Below are 12,048 nucleotides of genomic sequence, written 5' to 3'. Positions count from 1 at the left end.
ATAAGGCAACCATTGTTCCCATTTTATAAAGGAAGGAGGTCTCAAAGGTTGGGTGGCTGAGGTGGCAGAACTGGGATTTCAAATTGGACTTCTCTGATTTTAAAACCTGTGTTTCTCCCTCTACATTTTACCACCACGTGTATTAGGCCTTGTAATTGCTAGATTTCGCCATTTCATTTCATCGTGTATTCCCTTACCCGATGCTGTGGCATAGCAGGGGAACCCACAGATTATAGTGTATGGGTTCAGAGTAGCCTTAAGCATTGGCCATGGAGTTGAACAACCTCTACAGAGCAGCAGATGAACTGAGAGATTCTAAGCCAGCGGGATGATTTTCAAGGACCTCCTTCCCCAGACACATCCCATTCCCGTATTGGGTTTGACCCAACCATTGGCTGGGAAGGAATTATATTTCCCGACATAGTTCTCCAATATTCTAACTGACTTCAATCCTTCTCAGGTGGCAATTAATTATGAAATCAAGGGGAAGTATTTCACATCAAGTGCTTCTGCTGGTCTGAAAAGGCCCAAGTGCTTATTTACTTAAGTCTGAAAGCTGAGCATTCATAGTGCTGAGTTCTCCCAGAGCGGCCCTAGGAGTCAGGGGGCTGGGGCTTAGGTCGAGGAGATCATAAGATGGGGCAGAAGGTTCACTGGTAGCCTGAAAACAAAGCAACAAAAACAAAACTTAGAAAAAAATGTATTATGTAGTTTATCACGATTCCCCCCTCCGCCATCCCATAAGGGAGGGGATCTGGTTTGGATGCATTTTGAGTGAGAATTTGCTCTTCAATGGGAAACACTGTTACGAATCACATCTCACCATCTACATGAGCTTCTGCTTACTTAGGCAATCTTCTTATCATCTCTTATTAATAACCTGATAACATCAAGTTATTAAGGCAAATATTTTGTACCACCAAAACCACTCCAAATGGTCAATGCACATCTCCTCATTTAGACCTGTTTTAGATAAGCCTTGCTCCTTATTGTACAATTGGTAAAATATTCAATTTTCTATTTTATAACATTTCCATTTGCCTCTGAATGATGTTGTGTTGGCGAAGAATATTGACTATACCATAGACTGCCAGAAGAACAAACAAATCTGTCTTGGAAAAAGTACAGCTAGCATGCTCCTTAGAAGCAGGGATGTGAGACTTTATCTCATGTACTTTGGACATATTATCAGGAGGGAGTAGTCCTTGGAGACGGACATCATGCTTGGTAAAACAGAGTGTCAGTGAAAGAGAGGAAGACCCTCAAAGAGATGGACTTACACAGTGGCTGCAACAATGGGCTCAAACATAACAATGACTGTGAGAATGGCAAAAGACAGGGCAATGTTTCGTTCTGTTGTACACAGGGTTGCTACGAGTTGGAATCAACTTGATAGCACCTAACAACAACTATTCACTTACATTGGCAGCTTCCTCCTGGTTGTTATTTTTCTCCAAAACCCTTTGTTGGTTTCGAGCAAACCTGTTTAAATTATCAGAATGCAAATATTTAAAAGAAAACAAATATGAATATTCTAAAAATTAAAAAAAAATATTAGTTCACAAATATTTTGAAACAAAGACAATCAGCCTCACCCACATTCAATTTTCAATAAAATATTTTTAATAACTTGCTTCCAATGTACAGGGGTCACGATGCCCACTGGAGAAAATTGTGAGAAAATGGAAAACTATTACAAAATAATAACTCCATCACCCAGAAATAGTCCCCATTAACATTATGATGTATTCCCTTTTAGTCTATTTTCTATGAGTGAATCTATTTTCAAACTTAGTTGAAATTATACATCATATCATTCTTTGTCCTAATTCAATTATGTTGTGAGAATTTTTTCTAGGAACATAATCATTTGGAAATATAATTTTAGTGGTTATATAATATTTTACTTTATGAATGTATCTCACACGTGACTATTCTTATTCTCAAATATATTCTTATTCTCAATTTTAACATTACAAATAATATTTCAAAAAATTCAAATACAGTTAAAGCATTTTAATTGTTTCACTGCTTATCTTTTCACAAGACACGTGATACCAACTTAGAATACTGATCTTTTAAAACTTTGATTTAATTTTACATTGCTTGTCAAGGAGGGGAAGTGAAATAGCAGAACAGATTTGAAAGAATAATGAAGTTGAAGGCAGAACTCCAAGGTTCAAATGTCAGCATTAATATCTAGTATTTAAATACGATCATGGATATGACTTCCTGCACCTCAGTTCTCCATCTGCTTAAAGGGAATAACAACATTTGAACGACTCCCCTCAGTTATTTTTCGGGGGCGAAAATAATAGGTAGACAACAGGTATGTAGGTAGGTACACACATGCATGCATACATGCATATACACATATGCACACAAATATTGAGAGAATACAGGTGGATGTGTAAATGTTTTCTTTGCAAACTGAGAGTTGCTTTAGAAACATGTAGTATTACTATTATGACACATTGACTCCATGAGCCTAGAATCTGAATGTGCACTTAGGTTTAAGAATTTTCTCCTAAAAGATATTTTTTCCTTCCTTCTATTTATAGCATTGTCTTCTTATATGCTGGTCAGTTATGCGCTGGGCTTAAACAACCTTCACAGCTTACAATGCCATTTTCTTGTTTGCATAGCTATTCCCTAGACATAAGGGGTCAAGATTTTGGGATGCTGGAATAATGTGAATGCATTTCTTATAGTAGAATGGATTTAAGCCTTTGGGGGCCAGAGGGCAGACTGCGATAGGCAAAATTATGACACCCTGAAGATGTTCCTGACTGCTGGAACCAGTGAACGTGTAGGGTTACATGGCAAAGAGGAATTAAGGCCGCAGATGGAATGTGGGTTGCCAGTCAGCTGACCTTACAATAGGGAAATTATCCTACACGGTGAAAGTGACCCCAGTGTAATCGCAAAGGTCCTTAAATGTGGATGATGGAGGCAGAAGAGGAAGTAAGAGTGATACACTATGAGGACTCAACCAGTTATTGCTGGCTTCGAAGATGGGGGGCATAAGCCAAAGAAAGCAGGAACCCTCTAGAAGCTGCAAAAGACAAGGGAATGGATTCTCCCCTAGAGTCTCCAAAAATGAATGCAACCCTGCCGACACCTTGATCTTGATCCAGTGACTCCCATTTCAGAATTTTGACCCATGAAACTGTAAGATAATAAATTCGTGTTGTTTTAAGCCACAAAGTTTGTAGTAATTTGTTACAGCAGTCACAGAAAACTAAAATACCAGATCAGTATCTTTTCTAGTGGCGAGAATCTCTCTCTGAATCTTAAGGAAAACTTAAGTGTTTCTGTCACACAATTTACTGCAGTCATTTTGGCACATGTGGCTCAAAGCTGAATCAGAATAAGCTGTCCACAGAGGTAACTGAAGTCTTCAGTCAGCGTTCGTTAAGTGTGCAACAGAATTCTCCACGATGAAAACCAGAAGGCAGCACTATACTGAAAACCACTTTGCGTGTGTGTGTTGGGGTAGGGGTGGGGTGGATATTTTTTCCACTTACTAAGGTTTTAACCATAGGAAACAAAGGGCAAGGACAATGAGACTGTTCAGTACTAAAATATCCTGGTCACTGGGCTTGTCAATGTCCAGCCACCTTTTTGTCAGAATAGCTGTTATCTCTACTCAACAGAAATAGTAAAGAGAGAGAGAGGAAAAAAAAAAAGTTCCACGTCAACTACAGTTGTTTTATGCCACTCTCGGTTTATTCATGATCAGTAGAAAAATATGTAGTCAATAAATTAAAGGCTCAGTGGGACATTAATGATGATAAGAGAAGAAATCAATATTTAATAAGTGTCAGTGTGCTAGCATTCTACTGCCCAAACCCTCTCAATAGGTACTAAATAGATTTAAAAAAGAAAAAAAGCAAACAAACAAAAGTCCAAAACTGAGTCTTAAAAAGGTTCAACAACTTGTCTGGGACCTTCAGGAAGATCTGAATCTAGGCCTGTTCAACTTTTCCCTTTATGCCATTATTGGTCTCATTCTTTATCAGCTGGTTGAAAATACAGCCACTGTACAATTAAATATTCCCAGTAATTGTCAACAAAACATTCCTAAGGGTCTCCGGAAATGTTGCTTTAACTGGGAACAACACCTCTGGGATTTGGTGTATCAGGGCCACACCAGGGAAAATTATCTCTCCCAAAACGACAATATGACTCTTATACAGATAAAAGGATGTAGCCAAATTTGGAGTTCTCAGAGACTCCAGAATTTTTATGATAGGAGGCTCTAGGGATAGAGTTGAAAAATGGGACCAGACTTGCCTGGAAACAAAAAAAAAAAAAATTTTTTTTTTTTTCCTGGAGCTATGTTTTACATAAGACTTTCTACATGAGGCGTCCCTGGCAGTACAAATGGTTAAGCAATCAACTACTAGTCAAAAGGTTGGTGGTTCGAATCCACCCAGAGATATTTCAGAAGACAGGCCTGGAAATCTGCTTCTGCAATGTCACAGCCTTGAAAACCCTATGGAGCAGTTTTACTCTGCACACATAGGGTCGCCATAATCAACTCAACAAACAATGACAACAACAAAAGACTGAGAGTCACTTGTCTGTAACAAAGGACTGGGTTCTGGGTGCAAACACTCTCTCCCAAAGTCAACTATACTTTATAACAGCTTTACGAGCTGTATGTGCTCTTTCTCTGCTCCTTGTTTAGTTAACTCCTACTCATCACAGGGGCGCGAAGAGTCAGAATTGACTGGATGGCACTAGGTACTCATCCTATAGTTCTCAGCTTAAATGGCATTTCCTCAGAGAAGCTTTCCCTTCCTCTCACTCCAACCTGGATTAAGTCCAGCTGTCATTCTCACTGAACACACCCCCTGAACTTTTGCTTCCATGGTACTTATTTCAATTTCCAACTGTGTACATTTGTAATAGGCTGACTACTGACTAGCCTATTACACTGTACTATCAATTATTTTGATGAATGAATTAGAAACAACTGAGATGTCCAATAATAAGTGAAGTATGAGATAAACGTGGGCCATTATGCAGTTTACCAAAAGTTTTTAAAAACACAGAATAAATACTTGTTACAGTGAATAAAATCAAAGGAGAGGCAAAAGCATGTTCTTTATGATCACAACTATGAAAACTGTAGAAAACAAAACAAAAATGTTAAATAGGTGACAGAAATCGTGTATATTTTTAATTTTTATCTTCATATTTTCTGTATGGAAATAAAAAATCTATGTTCCTATATAAAATTTGGCTGCTCTGTTTTTTTGTATAGATTATTTTCTCCACATAAAATGCCATCTTTGTTTTTCTTTACCATTCCATGTTCTTCTCCTTCTCAAAACTCAGCTCAAGCCCCATTTTCACCAATATATTTTGTCTATAACATGTATCTATTTGAGAGCCTACCATGTGCTCCGTGCAGATAATACACGTAAGATCCTGGCCCTGCTCACAGATTAGTAGATGACTATTGCCTACACTGCCCAGTGATGCCCAAGAATACCCCATGCACGGCTTAGTCGCTCTCTCATTCTTGTTAGTCACACGCAAGCTCCCAGAAGGCCAGGACCAAGCTCCTGTATCTCAGGAAGAAGGTAGCCTTGTCTTTAACTCATTCTTTACCTTCCAAAGAGCTTCAACTTATGGGCACTCTAGTGAAAATGCTGAGTAACTGGTGGTAAAACTGGGATTGGAGGACGGTTGGAGAGGATACTCCATCTGCTCTCACCTCTCATATCCAAGGAGGGCATTATTCAAATCCTCGTTCACTTGAATTAGCTCAATAGTTACATCTTCATTCTCCACCACCACCAGCAGGTCCATGATCCTCTCCTGCATCTCTCGACTCGTCTTATAAAGTTTCTGCCAAAGAAATCAGAGAGATTACTTCTTCTACACTACGAATATTCTCATCTGTGGGACAGTACCAAAGCACTTGTCTATGGACAACTCATCTTTCTGAACAGAAGGTTAAAAGATACACGGAGTGAGTTATAAAATGACTACATTTTCCTCTAAAAATCAAAACAGGTGTCATAAGGTCAAAATGGTAAACTGGATGGAATGATGGATTAGTAATTGTAAGTGGTATATGGGAACTATAAATGCATTGCTTATTAGCTGTGCAATGTTGGGAAATAAAATGCTTATTTTCTAAATCTCAGTTTCCTCATTCTATAAATGAAAATATCATACGACTTGCCACATCTACCTCATGGGTTGACATAAAAATCAAATGAGGTGTGTGTAATGAAGAACGTTCTAACTACAAAGCAGTACAGAAAACATAAAATGCTGTTGTTAGTATTCATGGTAGTGGAAGAAGGTAGTTAAAATACATTTACAGCAGCATAATTTTATCTCCTATAATGTTTTACTTAAATAAACATTTAAAGTTTACAGTTACTAGTTACATTCCAAGGTAAATTGAACCAGGATTAAAAAAAAAACTAGTTATGGATAATATCTATATTTGGGCTATCTAGAATCATTGCCTTAAGCTTTGACCATACCCCAAACCAACATTTTCTCATAAGCATCAGAAGCAACTACAGCAGACTCACTGATTTAGGATCTCTGGGGCTGGGATCTGGGAATCTACATTTCTAACAAGTACGCCAAGTGTTTCTTACGTACGCTGACATTTAAAAACTGCTGCCTTACACCTTACTTTCTCCAAGGCAAACCTCCAGTAAACCTCAGGAGCATAAAACTGATATTAATATTTCTTCAATCTCACCTTGGCTAGGATCTGTCCATGTAACATGAAATTAACATCAGGCAAAAACACGGGAAGTCTCCCTTTTCAAAATGAAAGCAGAAGACCTTGCTAAAACATCACACGAGAATATTATTTGACTCTTTCCCTCAAGAAAGAAAAACCTGCTGAAAAATTCATGCTTCAAGGAAACCACTTAGAATCTCAATCTACTTCAAGACTCCTGACAGAAAATCTCTAAATAAATAAATCAAACTATCACTAACTGGCATTTAGAGTCAGCGGTAAAAGCTTCTATCTGCACAAAATTGTAACAAAAATGTTTAGAAGTCAAAACGTAATAAAAGAAAAAAGTGCGACAGACAGAAAGATCTAGGTTTTCACACTTGGCATGTGCAGCCAGAAAAGCTATGCTATTTGCTAATGACTTGGCCACTATCAGCAATGGCATAGTGCAAGGGTCAACGAACTTTTTCTTAAAGGTCCAGCTAGTAAATATTTTCAGCTTTGCTGGTCATGAAGTTTCTTTTGCAACTATTTAATTCTGCTGTTGTAGCATGAATGCAGCCATAGAGATATGCAAACAAGTGGGTGTAGTCATGTTCCAATAAAACTTTATTCACAAAGACAGGGTTTGGCCCATGGGTGGTATTCTGTAGGCTTCTAGTATGCTGCAAGGAGAACAGACTTTAGACTCAGTACACCTGAGTCCAAAGCCTGCCTTTCCCCTATTTTATCTGTAAAACAAGGATAACTGCAACTAAACAAATAATTTCTTTTATAAGGATCACCACAAAGCTGTCCTATGAGGCAGAGGTTAAAGATGTCCCAAATGTCTACCTTTTACAAGCTTCTGTATCACTCCATCAACTATTCCCTCTTGCCTCAGTACTCTTCCTCCCATCTTTGGGTTCCCTAATTTCTTGTAGCGTCTCACAGAACTCACGGACCATTTAAAGGAAATGGCTCACGAGGTTTTGGAGGCTGGCAAGTCCCAAATTCGTGGGTCAAGCGTAGACTTCTCCCTGGGCCTCAGTCTCTGCCCAAAGGCACTCAACTTTCTTGCTTCGTGGGCCGAGAAGCCCACTGCGGGTCTCTTCTGTAGGTCTCTCCCTCTTTGGTGGTGGTGGGCTCGCCTCTTTGCTCTGGAATTGGCTCTCTTTTAAGGCAAAACTGACCAACCCCCTTGGTAGGCTATCATTACCCTATCACACAATCACGTTTTGGAGTTACAAGACCAGGGCTATAAAGGCCACACACAAAAGTAATTAATCCACCACAGCAATTATCCTATAGGGTTGTTGTAAGAATAAAAAATGATGTCGTTGAAGCCCCATAGCACCTGGCATACAGCAGGTAATCAATAAATGTGTTATGGTTGCCTGAAGAAGTGTCACTATAAGCTTAACTAATACAACGAACATCCTATAGTACTCATGCTACTACTCAGGACCCATTACCGTACAAAGGAAAGAACTAAGAATGACATGTAAAAGCAACCCCATTATGACTGGGAACCTTCCCTTTGTTCTTGCTTGCATGAGTATACAGAAATTGTTCCTCTTGTTGTTCACTGGCAGCCTTGCTAGAGCAATGTCAAGATCAAGGAAATACAGTGGCTGTTAGATGTTTGTGACAAAAATGTAGAAATTAATTTGAAATGAATTTGCAGCCAATATCAACAGCCCCTGGTCACATGAAGACCCTCCTTTTGCCCTTTCAAGAGACAGATGGAATAGTAAATATGAAAGGAGCACCACATCTCTCAGCAGGATTGCACAGCAGAATTTTAAAAACCTCTTCAAACGGCCAGCCCACTCTGATCTTTGCAATTGATGTTTGTCTCAGAGGAGGGCCAAGCCACCTGGAAACAGCACAGATCAAGCACCATGGACAAAAAGGATGGGTCAGAAGTTCCCCACAGCAGGCACCCGCAGGGCTGGTGGATGGTGGGGAGCCAGGGGAGCGGGGAGCAGTCGACACACAGAGTAACAGCTGCTGGTGCAGATGTCCAGCAGAGAACCCTTGGAATCGCCTCCCTTTATACCATATCAAAGCAAAGGCAAGCTTCTAAGTTAAAGTGAATTTAATAGCCAATTCAAAAGTCTGTCCTGTAAAACAAAAGGGAGCTCATTAAGAGCTTCCTCTCCCTACATTCAGATGGCTCCTACTCTTCCACAGAGCACTCAAGAATTAAGGAAGGAGGTCTCTTGGCACTTTCAACTTCGACTATAATCATCCCACCATCATCTTCACAGGGCAACTCAGTAGAAATAAATAAAAGTACTTGAACATCTTCCTGGAAAAAGCAAAACCAGGAAGAAATGTGTTTGCTTGAAAGTCTTCTCTGGAAATATCTGCATGGCAATACCCTTATTATCCGGCCTTAACATTTTTTAACATTGTTTCCTCTTTTCTAGTAGTCCTCACCTAGACTGCAGGACACCCAGAGGTCTCTATTTGCTCAAAATAAAAACTATTGTACCTGACCACCTACTCTAAAACTGAACAATTCTCAGCTTAACTGGCTCATGTAGTCTGTTTTTACCCTGGACAAGCCTCAGACGAATGATAAGTAAACTGTCAACACAATCCTCATGAAGATCATTAATTTATTAGAATCCTTCCAACTCTTTTTCCCAATTAAACATTGTCAACACTTCACTTCCCTGGTGGTGTAGTGGTTAAGTGCTATGGCTGCTAACCAAAGGGCAGCAGTTCGAATCCACCAGGCGCTCCCTGGAAACTCTATGGAGCAGTTCTACCCCGTCCTATAGGGTCACTATGAGTTGGAATCAACTCAAAGGCAACGGGTTTTTGGTTATTTCTCTAATGTCATTGTCTTCAGTAAGCCCTTAGGCTTTCTTTTGTCCTCAGTCACTAAGTCTTCAAAGAACATTGATCTATTCAACAAACACTTAATGAACTCATACAGTGTGTAAAGCATATACTCTAAATATACATAAAAGTATACCACTTGGTTTCTGCCTTCAAGTTGCTTCCAAGCTAGGTCAAGAGCTAAGACATCTCACATGAAATGACAATAGGTTAGTCATCTACACTGGACAGTCAACATGAGAACCAAGTTGGTATAATGGATAGAACTTAGTCTTGGAGAATGAGGTCCTAGCTCCATTGTGTTGGCAAATCACTCCCTTCTCTGAACATGCAGCCTCACCTGTTAAGACAGGGAGATGGATTCAATGACATTGCAAGTCCCCTTCACTCTTAATACCTTACACCATTCTGAATGGTAAAGGCAATACAACAGTCAGGGGAGAGATAACTTTTTTTTTTTTAAACTTTCTTATTGGTTACAAATTATCCTCACAGGATCAAATTTTAGATTCACATCATTTTTATTTTTAATTCCTTTAGTACACTGAAGTTTTCTATAGCTGTACTTTTAAAATCAACACTGTCTTTATGCTACAGAATGCTAAAACATTCCCTTCTTTCAATGTCCTATTGGGGATGGGCAAAAAAAAGAAAAACTCAAGTGGGAGGTAGCAGAGAAGGTCAACTAATCCAGGTAGGAGCTACTGAGAAAGGTACTCTAAAAGCCAAGCACAATGCCAAGAAAATAAAATCAGGACACGTATGATGCAACTCTTCATTCCCACGGTTGGAGTAGACACCCTTAACTTATCACAACTTTCATTAAACTGGATGCAACCTCAGAGTCCTTGTACTCCTTTCTGACAAACAAAAGAAATCTAGTCTCCACCCCTAGTGAAGCTCAAAGTCCACAAGCAGTGGGGAAAGGTTTCTAACAACAAAACATGGTTTTATTTTCTAAGAGTGTAACAAAGAATATGACCCCATTCATTAGCAGGGCTTCAGGATCTAATTGTTCAGCATGGACTGAAGAAAGAGATAGAGGATTCCAAGTAAATATATTGAATTTCCAATGGAAGAAAACAGACAGGAAGTGGGTTCCAAATAAACAGAATAGCTTCTAGGAGGTAAGCACAAGCAAAACAGGAAGAGGTTCCAAGTATACAGTCTGGGTTTTAATGCTCAACTTGAGCATAAATAAGGTGGTGAACACTGGTAAAGTATCTGCAAGAAGAACCAAGAAACTTCTTATATGCAAACACCTTCCTTTTGCCCTCCAAATTCACCGCTAGGCCCTCTCCACCCTGCTCTGTGCCCTGGGGCTGACCTGTAGGGACCACATCAACATGTATGCTGCCCTCTTCCAGATGGATCCAGCCAGCAGGCCTGCTGACAGGACAATGGAGGAGAGTGAGGTATGGATGTTTATTCCTTCTGCTCCTTCAACCAAAGGTACTGCTGCTCTGTCATATGATTCTTTCCTTCGGGTTCTGGAAAAGGTTCCCATCTCTTGGCTGTTGATAACTAGGGATGTTATTAGAGCATTGTCACTAGCCCCAGGATAGCGAATTAGCCTTGTGGTTTCTTTGGGCCCTACCAAAAACCAAAGAACCAAACCCACTGGTGTTGAGCCAGTTCCGACTCATAGCGACCCTCTAGGACAAAGCAGAACTGCCCCATAGGGTTTCTGAGGAGCGACTGGTGGATTTGAACTGCTCGCCTTTTGGTTAGCAGCTGAGCTCTTACCAACTCTCTTCAAATAACCCAAATGGAACATACCACCTATCTGACTTCTGAGCCTTCACCAGCAGCGGTTTTAAAGTCCCTGTTGCTACCAACAGAATGTTTATGACACTTTGGTACTCTCTAAGGCAATAGGTTTTCTCTATCATGCGCTCACTTCCTTCAAAGCCCCCACCAACAGTAACTGTCATGTCCATATTTCTACCAATAGGCTGTTTATGGCAATACAGACTTTTTCTATCATGCTTCTCAAAATTCTTCTAGCCTCTGTCCACTGCTCAATCTCAAAGTCATGTTCATTTTTAGGTGTTTGTTATAGCAGCACCTCACCTCCAGGTACTAAAATCGTATTAGTTTCCTACTGTTGCTGTAACAAATTATCACAAATCAAGTGGCTTCAAACTACACAAATATACTCTTGCAGTTCTGGAAGTAAGAAGTTCAAAATCAAGGTGTTGGCAAGGCTGTATTCCTTCCGGAAAATTTAGGGGAGAATCTGGTTCCTTGCTTTTTTCAGCTTCCAGAGACCGTCTGCAACCTGGGCTTACAGCCCTTTCCTTGCAGCACTCTAACTTCCTGCTTCCATCCTTACATCTCCTACTACTAACTCTGATCCTCCTGCCTCCCTCTTATACAGGCTCTTGTGGTTATATTGGGCCCACCTGGATAATCCAGGATCCTCTCCCATCTCAAGATCTTTAACTTAATCACATCTGTAAAGTTCCTTTTACCATATAATGCAGCATATT

The 12,048-nt window shown here is 39.8% G+C and overlaps 1 protein-coding gene across 1 annotated transcript in view; it reads right to left on the bottom strand.

Moving 5' to 3' along the window:
- Positions 1-149: 149 nt before the first annotated feature.
- LOC100666842 (TOM1-like protein 1) overlaps positions 150-12,048 on the bottom strand; it is a 31,862-nt gene continuing 19,963 nt past the window's right edge. The window contains exons 8-10 of the mRNA XM_023553566.2: positions 5,729-5,862; positions 1,422-1,482; positions 150-661 (exon numbers count right to left, since the gene is read on the bottom strand). Of these exons, the coding sequence (XP_023409334.1) occupies positions 536-661; positions 1,422-1,482; positions 5,729-5,862 (321 nt within the window). The 3' untranslated portion in view covers positions 150-535. The remainder of the gene's footprint in view (positions 662-1,421; positions 1,483-5,728; positions 5,863-12,048) is intronic.

This window comes from Loxodonta africana, chromosome 18 (assembly GCF_030014295.1).
Source record: "Loxodonta africana isolate mLoxAfr1 chromosome 18, mLoxAfr1.hap2, whole genome shotgun sequence".
In the NCBI taxonomy this organism is placed as follows: Eukaryota; Metazoa; Chordata; class Mammalia; order Proboscidea; family Elephantidae; genus Loxodonta; species Loxodonta africana.
Note: the sequence above shows the minus strand (reverse complement) of the source record. Positions and strands in the feature narration are given on the sequence as shown.